This window comes from Saccopteryx leptura, chromosome X (assembly GCF_036850995.1).
Source record: "Saccopteryx leptura isolate mSacLep1 chromosome X, mSacLep1_pri_phased_curated, whole genome shotgun sequence".
NCBI classification, from domain to species: domain Eukaryota; kingdom Metazoa; phylum Chordata; class Mammalia; order Chiroptera; family Emballonuridae; genus Saccopteryx; species Saccopteryx leptura.
In genome coordinates this window covers 39,508,919-39,529,949 of record NC_089516.1, presented here as the reverse complement: position 1 = coordinate 39,529,949, position 21,031 = coordinate 39,508,919, and the positions used below count along the sequence as shown (strand labels likewise).

The 21,031-nt window shown below is 41.8% G+C and overlaps 1 protein-coding gene across 4 annotated transcripts in view; it reads right to left on the bottom strand.

Moving 5' to 3' along the window:
* Window positions 1-4,046: 4,046 nt before the first annotated feature.
* Window positions 4,047-21,031, bottom strand: part of PHF8 (PHD finger protein 8) — a 143,892-nt gene continuing 126,907 nt past the window's right edge. For 3 of the 4 annotated variants that reach the window (XM_066357562.1, XM_066357561.1, XM_066357564.1), the window contains 3 exons: window positions 14,129-14,238; window positions 9,809-10,145; window positions 4,047-8,939 (listed from right to left, as the gene is read on the bottom strand). In XM_066357562.1, the coding sequence (XP_066213659.1) occupies window positions 8,851-8,939; window positions 9,809-10,145; window positions 14,129-14,238 (536 nt within the window). In that variant the 3' untranslated portion in view covers window positions 4,047-8,850. Of the gene's footprint in view, window positions 8,940-9,808; window positions 10,146-13,091; window positions 13,353-14,128; window positions 14,239-21,031 lie in introns of those variants that run through there. The other variant, XM_066357565.1, reaches the window with a different exon arrangement.

The following is a 21,031-nucleotide window of genomic DNA, read 5'->3' as shown; positions in this document are numbered from 1 at the left end:
AGATCATAGATCTAAATGTAAAATATAAAACTATAAGACTTTTAGAAAATTTTCATGAGCTAGGGTTAGTCAAAGAATTCTTTAACACGAAAATCCATAAAATAAATAAAACTGATAAATAGAAATTTATCAAAATTTGAAACTTGCTCTGTGAAAGATACTGCTACACACTGGGAAGGAAAAACACAACAAGCTACAGACTGGGAGAAATAATTTGAACCCTTAAATACATGAAAAGCTCTCAAAGTTCAATTGTAAGAAAACAAACACACTTAAAAATATCAAAAGATTTGAACAAGCACTTCACCAAAGAGGATGTTCAGATGGCAAATAAGCCCAAGTGGAAGCATTGTGCTGTGTATAGTCATATTATAACCATGAAGATGTATCCTGAATACAACGCTAATACACACATATGAGGGCAGAATTGAGATAATCAGGACCAAAGCTCTGATTGAAGTATGTTAAGTGTGCTTAAAACCCACAGACTTCTAGACTTTTCAATTATATGAGTCAATGTCTCATGCTTGACTGCATTGTCTATTATTTGCTACTCAAAACATTTTTTTATGTGTACCACACTTATCAAAATCAACATCCTTCAAGACTACTCCCCTCACCTCCAGGAAAATTTACATAGCTACTTAATGATCTTCTTCCCTTTTTCTTTTGACCTCCTCCAGTTCTAAGACTCTAAAAGTCATTCACTTTATCACTTCTCTAACTCTCTTCCCTCTCTCTCTCACATACCCTCATACCTGGTGGTACTTTTGTGTTGTTTTACCTCATTTTCCATTCTTTCCTGCTACAGCACTGACCCTTGTGCAATACAACATTCAATATTTGTTACACTGAACTGTGACTGTCAGTGTTTCACTGTTTCTCCAAGATTTTTAGCTCCTGAGGACCCTTGACTCAATTATTTTCTACTTCATTGTTTCATGCCTTGACCCCAAAAAATGAGGCTCAGTAGAGGGAGAGACTAACAGGCATCCATTCAAGCTCGTTTACTAATGCTTATGCATCCCCCATAGTTCCCTGCCTTCATGTCTTTGCTGGAGGTAAAGCCATTCTCTACCTGAACCATCTTTCTGTTTACACATGAAATTACACTCTTAAGTTAAAAACAGTCAAGGCCCTGGCCAGTTGACTCAGCGGTATCGGTCCGGCGTGTGGAAGTCCCGGGTTTAATTCCCAAACAGGGCACACAGGAGATGCGTCCATCTGCTTCTCCACCCTTCCCTCTCTCCTTTCTCTCTATCTCTCTCTTCCCCTCCTTGCAGCCAAGGATCCACTGGGGGAAAGTTGACCTGTGTGCTGAGGATGGCTCCATGGCCTCATCTCAGGTGCTAGAATGGTTCTGGATGCAATGGAGCATCGCCCCTGGTTGGCTTGCCGGGTGGATCCTGGTCGGGTGCATGAGGGAGTCTGTCTCTCTGCCTCCCTGCTTCTCATTTCAGAAAAATACAAAAAAAAATAGTCAAAACATATACTGAACTCCAGTTAATGGCATGCATGTAGAAGTGTTTAAGGGGATGTGTACAGTTGTCTAATTTTGAAATGCATCAAAATATGACAGGTTGATGGAGGGCTAGAGGGATAAATAGAATGTGTGACAAAGCAAGAATAGTAAAATGCTAATTGTAGGCTCCAGATGGTAGATATATAACTGTACAGAGACAATTGACTTTCTGGGTGTTTGAAACTGTCCATAGTAAAATGTCAGGAAAAGGGGGGAGTGTTAAATCTCTGGTATATTCAGTCACTGCCCTGGTTTACACCTCATTGCATCTTACTGGAATTTTGTAACTCCCTTCACACAGGCCTCCATACTAACCCACTCCTGTCTCTCCTCACCCTAGGATTCACCAGAGAAAATACCCTGAAACATAATTGAACCTCCATGATCAGGTCCCTGCCAACCTCTTCAGATTCATTCTCCAACATTTGCTGTCTTACTCTAGCCTATACACTAGCTCAATTCAAGGGCCTGTAATTCCACTCACACACCAGGCTACTTCAACTTTCTACTTATGCTTATGCTGTTCTTTTTGCTTGAAATGCTCTATTCCAACTCATTATCTGCCTTTCCTTTCCTGGTGAATGTTCTTTAGTATTCAATTCAGGTGTTGCTTCTTCCTAGAAGTCTTTTCAGCTCCTCAAACTGGGTCCAGTCACCTTCCTTCATGTTTCCACAGCACTCCATACTTATTTGTAACATAGTATATAACAAGTCCTCAAATAATATTTTTTTAATGTCATTTTGTTATAACATTGATGAGATATTATGGGAACTTAAATTTTGCTTATATCAATTAGCATATAGTGAAATTGGTTTCCTTATATGTTGTTTTGCTTAAAGTTACAGAACCTATCAACAATGTTGTGAGGACTTAATCTATTTACCCCAGCATGCTATACTTGGGTTTCCATATCTGTGTACTAAACTACATGCTTCCTAAGGATCAAGCCCTCCGATGGCATACACAGGGCCTGACACAAAAGAGGTTTGATAAACCATTGTAGAATTGAACCAGTGATATTGAAGTGACATAGATGATACTCTAGCATCTTCCAGCAACTTTATGTCACAGATTTAGTTGTATCCCCTCCCTACAGGAGTATAAGTCTCACCACCCCTATTGACTCAGATGTTTATGTCCTTAAAACACTTTCCTCATGAAGTCAACTACATTTCCTATCCTGGTTTTAAATATTCTCTCCATTCCTTTAAAGGTTTACTTTCTCTATAGGAGTTTTTATGAGATTACAGGCCTTGTTAGGCAAAGATTAACTGAGAAAAAATAAAATACATACAGATTCACTGATCACCTGAGTGCCTGTCAGACATTAAATGAACTTCTTTGAAGCCAGTAGCTACTGCCTGACCAGGTGGTGGCGCAATGGATAGAGCATCAACCTGGGATGTAGAGGACCCAGGTCCAAAACCCCGAGGTTGCCAGCTTGAGCACGGCTTCATCCAACTTGAGCACGGGTTCAATAGCTTGAGTGTGGGATCATAGACATGATCCCTGGATTGCAGGCTTCAGCCCAAAGGTTACTGGCTTAAAGGCCAAGGTCTCTGGATTGTAGCTCAAGGTCGTTGGCTTGAGCAAGGGGTCACTATCACAGCTGAAGCCACCCGGTCAAGGCATGTATGAAAAAGCAATCAATGAACAACTAATGTGCCACAACAAAGAACGGATGCTTCTCATCTCCCTTCCTGTCTCTCTCTCTTGCTAAAACAACAAAAATACAGTAGCTACTACAATTCTCCCAACAAGCCTATGAGGTAGGGATTATATCTTCATTTCAGATGATAATACTGAATCACATAGGTGTCAGAGCTGAAAATGAATCACTGGCTTTCTCAGCTCCCAGACATATCCTCCTTCTACCACAGCCAATTGTTTCAAGGTTGGGCCAGGTTCTAAAAAGCCTTGAAATCCAGAATGCATAATAAAGCAGTGGGAAGCCATAGATGTTCTTAGGCAGAAAGGAATGATAAAAATAGGACTTTGGGAAGATAACCCTGAAAGGTTGTGTATGATAGAGTGGAATGGAATAAAATGAGAGGGAAGCTTGGTGGACTCCTAAGGAAAATAAAAATGGGTATTATATTTCTCTTACTACATTCATTGGTGAGTGCTGGCATTATGTTGTGGTCCTATGAGGAAAGAAAGGGCCTGGAAAGATAAGCTACTTTGAAAGTTAAAAACCTGAGAAGGGGATAGAGTAGTGCAACTTTTGGTTCTTGGGTTGTATGACTGGCCAACTCCATGGTTCTGCCTCTTGGAAATGGCCTGGGATTTCTGCCTTTTATGAGATGTAGAAGTCCAGAGAAAGGCTGGAATTGACTGGAGAGTTGGGTAAAGGCTTCCTTAGGGAAGTGGCATTGAATGGGGCATTAAAAGATAAGATGATGCCCTCCCTATCCCTCCCTCAGTAACTTCCTCACTGATCTCCCTGATTCAATCTCTCTCTTTTATTATCCATTCCTATGACAGGCAAAGGAATCTTTTTAAAAAGCAAGTTGGATCATGCCATTTTCTGCTTAAAACCTTTTAATGATTCTGTCATTCATGGGATACAGTTCAGTCTTTTGACAAACATTAAAATTACATATCCTCCATTAACTGAGGTTCTAAAATAAATATTATGCCTACAAACTAATCAATTTTGATCGTATGTCTACTTAAACCAAACATTTCCTCTTAGAAATTCTGCATATGTTCCCTCAGGTGAAAGTCACAGCTGCAGTTATACTAAGTTGCTTGTCCTATACACACATGGGTTCCTCCTCCACCAACTTTTTAAAATTCATACTATGGCCTTGGCTTGGAATACTCTTCCAACTATTCTCTGCCTCACTGGCTAATTACTTTTCCTCTTTCAGCTCAGACATCACCCCTGACAGAAAGCCTTACCTGAATACCCTCCTTTCCCAGGGATAGATTCCCTGACCAGCATCCTGTGCTCATCTCTGTCACCACACTGTCCCATATGTTGCTCTTCTCCTTCACTCAGCTTACTGGAGGACAAGTACCATTTCAGTCAACTTGTCATGAAGAGGGTCCTGATAGAAAGGAAGGGGCCTATGTACTTAGGTAGAAAACACCACATGGGTAAGTGGAAATGTGAGATCTGTACTCAAGACAGGACAGGGTTAGAGGATTCAGTTTGGTAATCAATGGCATCCAGGCGTGATTCACCTCCACTTGCTGTCTTCTAGAGAACTTCTTAGTTGAAATAATTCCATCTGACAAATATAGAAACTGAGACCTAGACAAATAATTTCCCCCAAATTAGCTGGTTAATTATTGAGAAGGCAGCTCTTAGTGACTAGGCCTGTGCACTTTTCTACTCCATACTGGAAAGAAGAAAGCCTGACGTTGGGTGCCCTAGTTCTCCTTCCAGTTTTTAGGCAGGAGCCTCTAATCTGCTGGCTCTCCTACCTGGATGAGGATTAAGACTAGTTTATTCTAGGCAGTACTTTGGCCCCTCACTGGGGAGAGGTGGGGGTGAAGGTTGATGACAAACAGAATCAACTCTGCCCACCATTCCTGCAAGGGCTCTGAAATTCCTCCCCCCTTTCCTGTTGCCTTTATACCAGGATACACAGTTACCCATACCCCAGAAAAGAACCTTCTCTATGTAAACCCTGACTAATATCAGGATTCAGATTGGGAGAGCTGAAGGAGGTCATTTAGCCAGTAGATGCCAAACCCAGACAGTCTCTCACCCAAGACCCACAGAAGCAGAATCTCCAGGATGAAGAAATCCTGATTGGGTTCAAACTACTTTTACAGTGACCCTCAGGCAGTAAGCAGCTCTTCTCTGGGTCACATGGAGTCAGGGAGGTGGTCAATTTGGAACTGAGGCTCCCTACATCACTCTGGAGGCTCTCCTGAGGCCACAGTTCTCAAGGCTACAACTTGCATAAAACAGGTGTTCGAGAAACACTTGATGGGTCACTGACTTACAAAAGATTTTCTAACATGGTGAGGGGAAAAGACATGAGTTTTAGAGTCAGGCATCCTACTGTAAAAGACCACTGGCAAGTTTCAGCCTCCTTCATTATAAAATAGGCCATTAATTCTCCTGAAGTTGTCAGTGAGAATGAAAGGATACCCCAAGTGAAACCCCTACCTAGCCCAATACTCAGCACAGAAAAGGCACTTAATAAATGGTAGTGGTTATCAGTGAGAGGTGGTAGAACTGTGATAGAATATCGACTCTGAACCACGCCGGCCTCATCACTTATGATGTATAATGCTGAAAGGGTTTTCTTTACCTCTCTTTCCTTATCAGTAAAATGAGAATGTTGGTGAGGAGGAAATAAATCAATATACATAGAACACTAAGAGCAGTGTTGGGGATGATATGTAAGTTCTAATAATTATAATACTATCCCTTACACTGGCCCTAAGCACAGTAATCAAGTGAGAGAGATGAAGAGAGAGAGAAGGAACCCAAAACTGCACATTCCCAGAAAATATATATAAATATATATAGGTGTTGTCACTAAAAACAACCCATGGAAGTTATGGAAAGCCTTCCCAACAAACTTGTTTGCACCTTTGACTTGTTGCACCCTTTATTTTCTGCACACTATCCTTCTGAGTATCTGTTTCTGGCATGTGAACTGTGTCTCTCATGAGGGCAGGGATCCTGTCCTCTCCCTACCTCGGGTATACAATTGGGCATCAGGGAAGTACTGAGTTGATGGGAGGGAGAGTCAGAGAGAATGTAAACAGAAGGGGATATTCCTGGACCCAATACCACCACCACCACCACCCCAAAAAAAGAAAGAATGCCAAGCAAAGCAATTGCCAAGATAAATCACTTTTATCTCTATAGGAAAGGGAGAACCTAAAAAAAATATAAATTACATTAGTAACACAACATAAGAAAAAAACAGGTGGGGAGGGACAAGAGAAGTCTGTATGATGCTATTCTAACCTGTTTATAAAAAGGCCCTGCATCAGAAATTCGTAATCCTATCCACTTCTAAAAATATATTTAACATGTACAGAAGTGGTGGGCTTGTTTTTAAATTGTTTGTTTTGTAAAAATATATTAAAGGTGAATAGAAACCCTCTCTCCCTGCCCCCTATCCAACCCCCAGCTCTGTGCTGGAGATAGGAGACCAGAGGTAACTCTCACAATGTTCTAAACCTTGGTTACTACCACTCACCACTCCTAACCCCTCCCCAACTCACTTCACTTAGAACCTGAAACATTAAAAGAAAAAAAAAAAGCACACTAGCCTCTTTGGAAAAGCATAACTCTGAGGGTAAACCTGCTTTTCATTTGAAACACAAAACAAACAGGAAGCTCTGAGAGTTCTACTAAACTAAATGGAAACCCAGTTAAATGAATGTTGGGTTTCAGCTCCACAGAAACTTCTTACAAAGAAACATAGGGGACAGAGGCCTGGAAGTAGGGGGATTTGCTAGCAATTAGCTGCCTTTGAAAGATCAAGGTTGGGTGGGGGGCTGTTAATGGGCAGAAGGGCTGGGATCCTGGTCTTGGTTATAGCAGTCAGGGCCTAGTCAGGCAGTTGCCTACACAGGGACACAAGCTGCTCCCCCTCCCTCCCCTCACTACCCTCTGCTGCTTTGAAATCCCCAAGAAAAGCAAAGCTAGACAGAAACAAAGAAGAGGGGAGTGGGGACTTCACGTGCTAGGGGAGAGGTAGCCAGGCTTTTTGCCTTTGGTGTAACTAGATGGAGGACTGCTTGGCCGCTGGGGTCCCCAAGATAGAAAAAGCAAATGGGACTAAAAGACCCCTGATTCCAAGGAAAGAGAGTAGATGTGGGCTGTGGAGAAATGAAACAGGACACAAAGATGACAAGGGAAGTCTCACATATTCCCTGTGGCCTGCATGGTAGCTGTTAAGTTCCCCAGAAGCACTGGGCAAACTGGGGTGAGGCTGGAGTGGGGTACAGGGTAAGGATTCACTCCACATGGGCAGTGCCAAAATGGAGGGAGGGGGACATCCTCCATCCAGTCCAGGTTGCCAAAGAAGGCGGGACAGGTGGAGGTGGAAGGAGCTTGGGGAAAGGAAGAGAGAGAGGTGGGTACTGTGTGGACAAAAGACATTCACAAAGGGAAGAGGGGGAGTGGAGGATCAGATAATGGGCTCCTTTACAGATAAGTGCCTCCTCTCCCACACTCCGGCTCTGGGCTGGTCTTCTGCACTCTGCTTAAGCGCTGACCTGACGACTGGTAGTGCAGAGGCCCAGGAGTGAAGATGTGAGTTCTGTGGTCTTCAGGTCAAGAATCAGGTGAGGAAAGAAGCAGAGAGGCTCCCAATGGCTGAGCTATCCTGCCACATCCTCCCTGTGAGGTCCACGCTGTGCTCTGTGGTACAGGCGAAGGAAGCAGGCTGTAGAGCCCCAGGTTACCTGCTTCAGTGGCAGGTGCTTTCAGGCTTTTAGGAGACAGTTTTTCACCTGCTGGGATTCAGCTACAACCATGTGGATAATGTTCTGCAGGACCTCAAAGTCCAGGCAAATCCCTGGAGTTCATCCTGGGATGGGGGCTTCATCTGGAGCCACCCAAAAGTAGCTTCCTCCAATGGGATACAAAGTCCTGGTAAAAGGCTTGGGCATCGGTCCTCTTTCCACCGTGAGAAGTGACAGGAATCTCTTCTCTTCCCAAGGATGCATGAAGTTAACCCATGACGTTTCTAGTCTACCTCTGGAAATGGTCCATGGTGGGGAGTAAGGAGATTATGGGCCCTCCTCTTTATTTTCATGAACCATATGGCAAGAAAGGGCAGAGGCCAGGCCCTTCTCCCAGGAAGGAATCTCAAGTGGAAAATCTCCACTGGGCTGGGGGGAGGAAGGGGAAGGGAAGGAAAAAATGGGCAGAGGTTGGCAGGCTTCTGGAGACAGGGCTGGAGCTGTAGAAAGTGGTAAGAGCTGGACCTCCCACTTCATGACAAGGGAAATACCGAGGCGCCCAGGCTCTCTTCTTGCCTCTCCTCATCCTGCCTTCTGGCTCTAGGTGGAGACGTGAGTAAAGGGTCAACAAGGCTGGTGAGAGGGAAACAAGTTGAAGCCACAGAAAAGAGAGTTGTAGTCATCTGGAAACCTTTTCCATCTACCTGCTACTCAGAGGTATGGAGAAGGCAGGCAGGATGCTCTAGTGAAGTTGGGAAGGGAGTTGGGGGAATCAGTGAAGAGGCCCGTGGTGGGGGTCCCTGCCTTTGGTCAGTTCCAAGAAAGCAGGACAATGTGCCTCAGCACCTTGTCTAGGGCAGACAGGATCCAGGAGTGCCCCAAGAGCTGACAATGGAGAAGGCAATGGGGGTGAAAGGGTGAGAGGCGGACACAAGGGAGCTCACAGAAGTAGTTTGCCATTTCTGTGGATTTTCAGGATACGACCGAGTCTCTGCTTTGCTGTGGCCAGGCCCTTTTTGGGACGCTTCCCTGTGGGACAATGAAGAGGTAAGCAAACACTATGGCAAGGGCAGGGCTCCAGCAGCAACTCCAGCACCAATTGTCCTTGGGCCACCCTCCCCCCGTTCCTCTGCCCAGAGTGTCCCCCCATCCTTACACCTGGCTCCAGGCCCATCTTGGGCAAGAAGCACTCCTTAACTACTTCCACCCAACACCACATGCCTTGGTTCTTCCTCTTATGACCTTTTACAGCAGCTCTGGACTCTATCTAGTTCCTTTTCCCCACTGATTACTTTGGTCCCAATCATTTTCCTTCCTAAATTCTTCAGAAAAATGATTGTGCCTCCCTGTTCTCTTATCTTGCCCACCAGCATTAGACAAGTATCTGGTTAGTGATTATACCTTGGTGTTCCTGATGTTGGCACCCCTAAAGCCTTGTTTCATTCAATCCCCCCCCCATTACCCTAATGCCACACCAACCTCATCTCTTTGAGCTATATACTCTAAGGACTGGGCCTTGAAGGCCCAAAGGAGGAAAGGAGGAATTAAGTTTCTGACCTGTGCTTAATCAATTTATCCCTGCCCTTTCCATTCCCTCTGCCAGATGTCCCATACACTCTTCAATGTAACTTAGACTTGTGTATGTGCCTCCTCCTTAGAATTCCCACCTTTAGCCCACCTTCCACTCTGGCCATCAGAAGCAACTTTGTAAACCTATATCTGAGCTTTTCTCTGCTTAACACCAGTTAATGCCTCCTCGTGGCCTATGAGATCAAGTCCAAGCACCTTAGGTTAACTGCCAGTGTCCCTCTCTGTATTGTCATCTACCAGAGTGCATAGGGTGTGGAGCCGATGGCCCTAAGTTCCTTTTCAGTTATATAACCATATGACAGTTGTACCTTGTCCTGCTTGATTGCTCTGGGAGCCAACTGAAGGACGCCGCTGGGTCAAGAAGACACCAGGGGCCATGGGTGTGGTGCTGCGGTTTGCCTGGGCCATGCCAAAGGCATTAGGACGAGCAGTATACTCGTGGTCAGCAAGGCTTCCTGAGAGGGCCTCTTGTTTAGGCTCAGGAGGAGGCAGGGGTGAGGAGGAGGTGACAAGATGGGGTGCGGTAGCCAGAGTTAGGGTTGGTGCTGCCACGCTGACATTGGACTCTTGAGGGCGAGGCTGTTCTACCTCTTTCAACAAAGGCTTCTTCTTGATATATTTCTTCTTTTGGGCCTTCTGAAGCTCCTGAAACACAAGCCAAGTGGGAGGGGAGAATTCAGGAGTGGAGAAAAGAGAAAAGAATTTCTCAGAAAGGAAACTAGACAATAGTCAACGTGGTTCGGCAACCTGCCCCCCCACCCCCGCCCAAGTCTAGCCTAGATATATGTACACACAAACACAAAGGCAGTCCAATACCTGAGGTCATTTCTTTAGTACCACCTATCCTTAAGTCAACACTGCCAAAATCAGTACAGTGGCAACAGAAAGATAAATGAGTTCAGAGACTTGGGTTTTGGTACTAACATTGCCAGTTATGAGGTGGATCATGAAAACTTCAAATAATAATGGCTAAATTTATGCCAACAGCTGAGGCACTTTATATACTTTATCCCATTTACTCCACAGAGCAGCCTTGAGAAAGAAAATCTCTGTTTATAGATGAGAGCCTGACCAGGCAGTGGCACAGTGGATAGAATATTGGACTGGGACTCAGAGGGCCGAGGTTTGAAACCCCGAGGTTGCTGGCTTGAGCCCAAGGTCACTGGCTCTGCTGTAGTCCCCTGGTCAAGGCACATATGAGAAAGCAATCAATGAGAAACTAAGGTGCTGCAATGAAGAATTGATGCTTCTCATCTCTCTCCCTTCCGGTCTGTCCTTATCTGTTCCTCTCTCTGTCTCTGTCACAAAAACAAACAAGCAAAAAGAAAAAAGTCATGATAGATGAGAAAACTGAGGTGCAGGGAGTATCTTGGGCCCAAAGTCTCATAGCTAAAGAGTTGTATCTACAATTCAACCAGGCCTATTTGAACACCCACCCTGCATACTTCTCAAAAAGAGACATCTAAAAGTAAAAGAGTAGTGGTAGGTTTGGAATGATATAAATGGGTTCAAATCTAAATTTGTACTTCCTAATTTGGATGACCTTGTTCAAGTTACTATAACCTTTCTGAATCTCAATTGCCTCAGCCATAAAATGGGCAAAATAATATGTTTTTCAGAGTTGTCAGAAAGATTAAAATAATGATATAAACAAATAGCACATAATAGGTACTCAACAAGTGGTAAACTATAACTCTATCTTCATCTCTTAAAATGGTGTCTCTTCCTCTTGCTGGTCTTGTTCTTTTAATAGAGGACTTGACGATCCTCTAGTTCACCAGTCTTAAAACCTTGATCTGGGATGGAGGGATGAATAATGAGTTTTGTCACTTCTCACAATACCTTAGATTTCATCCATCCATTGCTCTATGGATTTAATAATCACTGGGTAGTGGGTACCTGTACAGTGAGCATCTGGAGCCCTGAGAACCTGGAAAGGTGATGCTGAGAACATGTGAATGACTTCACCTTCTGAAATGCTACACAGCCACACAGATCAACTCAGTGATTATATTTCTTTTCCTTCTCTTGACAACACAGGCCTACTCCTGCCTTTGGAAGATCTGACAGGCTGTGGCTACCATAGGAATTTCTGGGAGATAAGAATAATAACATTAGTAATACATGCCAGGCACTATTCTCTATTTTAACACATTTAATACTCATAAGAAGTATTATCAGAATTCGAATCCCATTTTTAAGAGAAGAAACCATGGCACCAAAAGTTTAAGTCATTTTCCAAGGTTATAGGACCAATTAAGTGGCAAATGTGGGATTAAGATCCAAATCATCTGGCTCCAGAATGCTTTTTCTCAGCTACACTGCTATTCCACCCATATCAGAAACTGCATTTCTGCCCCCATATTTTCTTTCAACTGAATACAGAAATTACCTGTTCACACCTAGATCATGTAGCCTAATTTTTTATATGTTGTTGCCTATTTACTTCTCACATAATTCACCCAGATTCCCCCACAGTAGACCAGATTGTCATATGTCATATGCCACTTTCACTTTGACAATTCCTTTGCTGAAAAAGTCTAGCAGGTCCACGTCCAAGTTCAAACTCCCTGGTCTGACATTCATGGTCTTCCATAGTCTGGCCACTTATACCTGCTTAACCCATAAGGATAACAATGAAAAGCTAACATGTCCACAGTAAATACACTCTGTGGCAAGTGCCATTCTCAGAGCGTTTACATATATTACCTCGTCTAATTCTCAAAGTCCACAAGGAAGCTGAGGCACAGAGAAATTAAGTAAATTGCTTAGTGGTAGAGCGAGGATTCAAACTCAGGCAGGCTGGCTCCTGAATCCATTTTTTAACTTCTATTTATCTTTCCCCACTTCTCAACATGAAGTCTCCAATCCAGAAAGATCTACTCATTCAGTCACTCACTCAATTCTGACTAAACACATGCTTAACACAGTGAGAATACCAAGTTAAATGAGATGTATCCCAACCCTTGAGGCACTTACAGTTTAATAAGGGCCACAGAAAAGTACACTTATAAGTACCATGGGAGAATGCTATGGAAGCATAGAGGATACTGAAATAAATTGGTGGTAGATGGTGCATAGGAGTGCTAGGTAAAGCATCTGAGAGGAAGGTATGATTCCCAATGGGCAGAGGGAATAGCTCCATGCAAAGGCACAGAGGTATGAGGCAATCAATACACTGTGAGTGAATTATGAGTACCACAGTGTAACAGTATAGTTAGTATAAAGGGCATGCATAAGGGGCTGACAGGATGGCAGAAGCTCAGGGAGAAAAGGTGGCCAGAGACCAAAACAAGAGGGCCTTGTGTGCAGTGTCAAGTTCTGTTCTCCCGGAGAGCCTCCCTGTGCCCTCCAAAAGTTTAGTCTGTAAAACCCCTCCCCAATTTCAAAACTTCTTCTTTGAGGCCATCCTTGATAACCCAAACAGAAGTGAGCTCCTTAGAAGGTACTCAGAGTAGTTTTCACACTTTTAATTAACTTATCTGTTTATTTAAAGCAGTAGAATTTTTTTTTTCAAATTACATTTTACATGGCACTAGGATTTACATAACAGAGAAAAGTTCAGGTCAAAAAAGGGCCGCCTGACCTGTTTGGTCGGTGCTGGCTAAAACAATAACCTCCGAGACACTCTAAGCAACTAGAGCACCATAGAACATCATATTTAAAACACCATTTTTTAATTTTATTTAAATAGGATATAATAACTGAATTATATAAATACTTAACAATTTCGTTTTATTTAAATAGCAAGTAACATGAAAATTAGAGGATATGGGTTTGAATCTTGTCTCCTCCATTTACTGGCTGTATTATCCTGGACTAGTCATTTAAAGACAGCCTCATTTTCTTCACCTGTAAAATGATGAAAATATCACCTATTGAAAAGGGGTATTGGGAAGATTACATGAGATACTGTACATACGAAGCACCTAACATAAAACAGATGCTTAATAAATGCTTCAAGCTATAGGATGTGGCATGAGGAGCTAAGGGGATGCCAATAAGGAGATAACTAGAAGAGTCCCCTCCTCCAAATGCTCCCAGGGTTGCTGAGCACATTATATATATTAAATAACTTTGCAAACCCTAACATACTAAAAGGTCAACTTGATTCTAGTGACGTGACCCTTTAGGATGAAAATTAGTGGGTGAAGTTTTCTTAGAAAGCAGGAGATAAAGATCAAGATAAAATTTTTTGTATAGAGGACAAGAAAAGCCTCTTCCCCAAAAAGGAAATTGCTCTGAGATAGCTAAAAGCTTGAGTATATTCAAATGAGTCACCTCCTCGGGGCTTCTTCAATAAAAAGCAAATGCTCTTATTCAAGGAACATGTGATCCTTTGTATCTGAAAGGTTTTTACACATCCAGAAAAACAAGGTCTTTTTTTCTGGCCTCCTATCTTCTTTCATCCTAAATCATGTCAACTGTATGACCTGTGAAAGTAGCTTCTCATTGAGTTGGGATGTGAAGACTATAGGAGGGGCTAGATACTGTCATGAATAAAAATCAAAGGTACCCATCCCCAGTGAGACAAAAGTGGGATCCTATCAGCCTGAATATCTGAGCTTTGAGGCTCTAAATCAAACTAGGATCAGTAGCAGGGCCATTGCTTGTGTGTCAGTACTTACTTGCTGGGCCAGCTTTGCAGCTGCTGCAGCCAAGCCTGTCTCAATGGAAGCTACCCGGGTCCCCTCCCGCACAGGACGGTCCTGCTTTGGTAGAGTTGGGGTCACACGGGCTGCAGAGAAAAGAGGATGAAGACATTTATCTGAATGCCAACCATATTCCCTACCTCTGAGCACTCAAAAGATGATTTCATTGGTCTTCCTGCTTCTGGCTTTAACAAAGACAATTTTTTTCCCCATCATGTAAGAAGCCAATTCAAAAATACCTAAAGTACACAGAGCACATACTTATTAAAGGATAAAAGTTAACCTCCCTAAACTGGCATTTAACATTGTCCACATTCTGCTTCTGGCCTACGTACGTCACCAACTTGTTTCCATACCTATATTCTCAATTTCTCCAGACAAAATGGCTGCCTTATCACACCTTCAGAATATAGACAGCTCGCCTGACCAGGTGGTAGTGTAGTGGACAGAGTGTCAGATTGGGATGCAGAGGATCCAGGTTCGAAACCCTAAGGTCACTGGCTTGAGCATGAGCTCATCAGGCTTGAGCGCAGGGTTGCTGGCTTGAGCATGAAATCATAGATATGACTCCATGGTCACTGGCTTGAGCACACAGGTTGTTGGCTTGAAGCCCAAAGTCGCTGGCTTGAGCAAGGAGTCACTCACTCTGTTGTAGCCCCCTGGTCAAGGCACATATGAGAAAGCAATCAATGAACTAAGGAGTCACAATGAAAAATTGATGCTTCTCATCTCTCTCCCTTCCTGTCTGTCTGTCTGTTTGTCTGTCCCTATCTGTCTCTCTCTCTCTGACTCTCTGTCTCTGTCACAAAATAAATTTTTAAAAAAGAATATAGACAGCTCATCCTCTCTTCCTGTGCCTTCATCCTCATATCTACACTACTTGGAGTACCTCTTCCCTTTTGTTCACATCTTCAAAACTTGCCCATCCTTCAAAAGTAAGCTGAAATCAACTTTCTATGCAAACCTCTAGGACCTTTCTGGTTCTCCCTCTCTTGAACTAATAATAAGTACAAGTCACTTAATACACTGCATAGATTATCTTGTCCTTAATGTTGGTGTGATATTTTGCCTACCAACAGGCTATGAGATACTGTAGATCATCGTCTTCTACAACCCTTTTATAATGACTTAACAATCTTCAATCAAAAAATAGTTACTCATCCCACATTTTATATAGGAAGTATATTTCAGTATAACCAAACAGAAACAGTACTGGATGATGAGAAAAGCTCTTTACAGAAGAATGGCAGCTAATAAATACAGATGAAATAACAGAATTAGAAAATCATAGGTTTGCAAGCCCTAATGAAACAACTGATTCTAGGGCAGTGGATATTCACACAGCACTAGAATATTACCTCACAGGTTACTTGCTAGTGTCAAGAAGAAAAAAAAAAAAACTTTACAAGGGTAAAATCAGGAAATTACCCTTTTAACTCAGTATTAATCTCCCTATCACTAATAGTGAGACAGACAACTTCATGCAACTCATGATGCAATACAACAGGAAGTTCACGGCATCATCTGTGAAGTAGTTTTGACAAAGATCTAAAATCAAGTAAATAGGCCTGACCAGGTGGTAGGCGCAGTGGATAGAGCATCAGACTGGGAATGGGAAGAATCACGTTCGAAACCCTGAGCTCGCTAGCTTGAGCGTGGGCTCTTCTGGCTTCAGTGTGGGATCATAGACAGGACTCCATGGTCGTAGGCTTGAGCCCAAAGGTCACTAGCTTGAAGCCCAAGGCCAGCAGCTTGAAGCCCAAGGTCTCTGGCTTGAGCAAGAGGTCACTCGCTCTACTGAACACCCCCCCCCCAGCCACCATCAAGGCACATATGAGAAAGTAATCAATGAACAACTAAGGTGCCACAACGAAGAATTGATGCTTCTCATCTCTCTCCCTTCCTGTCTGTCTGCCCCTATTTGTCCCTCTCTCTGACTCTCTGTTTCTGTCAAAAAATAAATAAAATAAAAATAAAATAAAGTAAATAGTTCATATTATTTCCAGTTTTTAAGAAACACAGAAATAAAGAGTAAGTTAAATGGGTTAAATGACACCATGGGAAAACAGTCGATATTCTACAAGATAACTGGCTTGGTTCACAGGGAAGCAAACAGATCTAGAAGGTGTGATGTGCTACAGAACAGTTATACCAGTTTTTACAACAAATCAATAGCATAAAACAAAAATAGGAACAGGTCTAGATTAAGAGACTTAAGAGGCATAACCGCCAAAGTCAATACGGACCCTATCCAGATCCTGAGTTAAACAAATCCACTGTAAAAATACCTTTTTTAGTTATACAACTGAGGAAATTTTACTTTGGACTTAGTATTAGATCAAATCAAGAAATTAACAAGTTATTATTAATTTTGTTATGTATGATAAAAGGATTGTGATTTTGTGAGAAACTGTCCATTATTTTTAGAGCTGCATACTTAAGTACATAGCAGGAGGGAATAACAAAATATCTGGGATTTGCTTTATAACAGTGGTTTTCAACATTTTTATACCTGGGGACCAGTGAAAATAGAATTATTTTGGGAGCCACTAAGGCAGAAGTCACCCTAAGCATAAACAAATTTGACCAAGATCACTAGGTCTTAATGTTTATGAAAACAACATGGGTGGACTGGCATGAAATTTCTGGTGGATCAATCCATGGCCTAGCAGTTGAAAAACACTGCTTTAGAGCATAGACAATTTTGAAGAAAAAGAAATTACAGATAAATCAAATATGGAAAAATCTTAATAACTACTGATTCTCAGTGATGAGTGTGTAAAAATTCATTGTACTAATCTAATCACATGCCTGACAGGTGGTGGTACAGTGGATAGAGCGTCGACACTAAGGTCCCAGGTTTGAAACCCCGAGGTCACTGGCTTGAGCACAGGCTTGCCAACTTGAGTAAAAGGTTACTGGCTGAGCTTGAGCCTGGGCAAGGCACATATGAGAAGCAACCAATGAACAACTAAAGTGATACAACTACAGATTGCTGCCTATCATCTCTCTCCTCTCTCTCTCTCTCTCTCACACACACACAAAAGAAATCAACATCACAGAAATAAAGGAGGTAGTGGTGGTGCTGACCTAAAGATCCCTTTATTGGTTAGCTGTTATTATTACAAAAAAAACCTTTCTGTATAAATATGTGCAGATTCTAGAACAGGCAATTCAGGAGGTTGAATTCTTTTCATTAAAGGTAATATTTTCTTTGTCTAATGAATAATCTGAAACAAACTTAGCAAAAGTGTCAATGCACAATTTTTTTATTATTGATTCATATGCGTATTTTATATCACTATAATTTTGTACATGCAGTGGTTTTAAAACAAGGCTCATTTGTAGCACCAAAAGTTCCAGCCACAGCAACCAGACAAGAAAACAAAATAAAAAGCAGCCAAATTGAAAAAGAAGAAGTAAAACTGTCATTATTTACAGATGACATGATACTATATAGAGAGAATCCTAAAGATTCCACAAAACACTGCTAGAAGTGATAAATGAATTCACTAAAGTAGCAGTATAAAAAATAAATACTTGGAAATAGGCTGCATTTTGTACACCAGTAATGAACTACCAGAAAGGGAAACTAAGAAAACAATACCATTTACAACTGCATAAAAAATACCTAGGAATAAATTTAACCAAAGTAAAACACCTACACTAAAAAAATTATGATACACTGAAGAAATTAAGAAGATAAAAAAATAGAAGCATATACTGTGCTCATAAATAGGAAGAATAAACATCATTAAAATGATCATACTGGATGTCCCAGGTTCTATTCCTGGTCAGGGACACAGGAGAAGCGGCCATCTTCTTCTCTACCCCTCTCCCTCCGCCTCCTCTCTTTTTTTCTCTCTCTCTTCCCCTCCCGCAAACATGGCTCAATTGGTTCCAGAGCATTTGCCCTGGGTGATGAGGATGGCTCCGTGGAGCTTCCACCACACGTACTAAAAATAGCTTGGTTGTGAGCATGTCCCAGATAGGCAGAGCGTCGGTCCTAGAAGGGGGTTTCTGGGTGGATCTGGTTAGGGTGCATGCAGGAGTCTAACTCCCTTCCTCTCACTTGGAAAAAAAATGTCCATACTACCCAAAGCAATCTAAAGGTTTAACACAAATTCTATCAAATTACCAGTGGCATTTTTCAAAGAACTAGAACAAATTATCCAAAAATTTATATGGAATCACAAAAGACCCCAAATAGGCACAGCAATCTTGAGAAAGAAGAACAAAATTGGAGGTATCACACTACCTGATATCAAACTATACTACAAGCCTATAATAATCAAAACACCTACAGTACAGGCATAAAATCAGACACACAGATCAATGGAACAGAATAGCACTGAAATAAAGCCACACCTATATAGTCAATTAATATTTGACAAAAGAGGCAAGAATATAAATGGAGTAAATACAGTTTATTCAATAAACGGTGTTGGGAAAATTGAACAGATACATGCAAAGAAATGAAACCAGACCTCCTCCTTACACCATACACAAGAATAAACTCAAAATGGATTAAAGACTCTAAAGTAGTACAAATCAAAACCATGAAACTCCTAGTAGAAAACATAGGCAGTAAATTCTCTGATATTTCTCTTAGCAATATATTTTTTTTCCTGATAGATCTCCTGGGGCAAGAGAAACAAAAGAAAAAATACACAAATGAGATTACATCAAACTAAAAAGATTTTTCACAGCAAAGGAACCATCAATAAAACGAAAAGATAACTTAATGACTGAGAAAAGACATTTGCAAATGACATATATGACAAAGGGTTAATATCTAAAATTTATACAGAACTCATTCAACACAAATAAATAAATAATTAATAAAACTAAATAATCCAAATATAAAATGGATTTTTAATTTTTTGAGGATCTTCCATCCTGTTTTCCATAGTGGCTGAATAGACCTGAATGGACACTTCTCCAAAGAGGACATATGGATTGCCAATAGACATATGAAAAGATGCTCAGCATTATTAGTTGTCAGAGAAATGCAAATTAAAACCACAATAGTACAGCACCTCACAACTGTCAGAATGATTATCATCAATGAATCAACAAACAAGTGTTGGCAAGGATGTGGAGAAAATGGAGCCCTTATGCACTGTTGGTGAGACTGGAGATTAGTCCTGCCACTATGGAAAGGAATATGTAGGGTCTTCAAAAAATTATGGCCTTATGACCCAGCCTTTCCACTTCTGGGTATATATCCAAAGAAATTCAAAACACTAATTCAAAAGGATATATGCATCTATGTTTGTTGCAGCATTGTTTACAGTAGCCAATATATGTAAGCAACCCAAATGCCCATCAATGGATGAGTAGATTAAAAAGTGGTAGTTCACCTCATTCACTGTTGGTGGGAATGTAAAGTAGTACAAGCATTATGGAAGAAAGTATGGTGGTTCCTCAAAAAATTAAGAATAAAACTACCATATGACCCAGCAACCCCTCTACTGGGTATATACCCCCAAAACTCAAAAACACTGGTACATAAAGACACATGCAGCCCCATGCTCACTGCAGCACTTTCACAGTGGCCAGGACATGGAAACAACCAAAAAGCCCTTCAATAGAAGACCGGATAAAGAAGATGTGGCACATATACACTATGGAATACTACTCAGCCATAAGAAATGATGACATCGGATCATTTACAGCAAAATGGTGGGATCTTTATAACATTATACGAAGTGAAATAAGTAAATCAGAAAAAGCTAAGAACCGTATGATTCCATACATAGGTGGGAAACAAAATTGAGACTCATGGACATAGATAAAAGTGCAGTGGTTACCAGAGGGAGGGGAAGGAAGGAGAGGGAGGGGAGTGGGAAGGGGAAAGGGCTTAAAGAGAAACAAAATATAGGGTGATGGAGAATGATCTGACTTTGGGTGATGGGTATACGGTATGATCGATTGTACAAATGATGTGGAGATTTTTTTCTCTAAATCTATGTGCTCTGGTTGACCAATGTCACCCTGTTAAATTTAATTGTCTAAAAAAACAAACAAACAACAACAAAAAAACAACCCTGGTTTTGCCTGGGTTCCCATAGTTGTACATACAGGAAGCAACTATGAGTTGATGCTTTCTGTTACCCCCTTCCTCTCTCCTCTCTTTAAATTATTTTTTTATTATTAAGTGAGAGGCGGTAAGGCAAAGACAGACTCCCCATGCACCCTGTAGCTACCCAGCAAGACCCCTACCAGGAGATGCTCTGCCTGTCTGGGCCAATGCTCCATTGCTTGACAACTGAGCTATATTTTTTAATGCCTGAGGCGAAGTCATGGAGCCATCCTCTGTGCCCAGAGCCAACTTTGCCAGAACCATTCAAGCCATGGCTGCAGGAGAGGAAGAAGGGGGAGGGTTGGAGAAGCAGATAGTAACTTCTCCTGTGTGCCCCGACCAGGAATTGAACCCGGGACTTCCACACACTAGGCCAACACTCTACTACTAAGCAAACTGGGCAGGGCTCCTCTTTGTAAAATAAAATCTCAAAAAAACCTCACAGTATTTAAAGGTAAGTGCTTAATGTCATAGCTCTTAAGGGGATGCATAACAGTTGTAGCAAACAACAGACTAACCCAAAAGCTTAAAAAGGAATGTGGAGGAATGAGATATCCACTAATGATTTTAAAAGTTCCTATATATTTACAGAAATCTAGAAGGCCATAAGCATTCATAGGGCATATGTGTATAATTAAGAAAGACTTGAGAAAGCTCTAAGCACTCACCTCTGGCTGACTCTGAGGCTCTGAAAAGCAGGAAGTGAAGCATAAGGAAAGTTGTAAATTGCCTGCCTGAGTGTTGAAGGCACATAGAGCTTCATGTCTAGCAATGGGGGATTTACTGACTCCAGG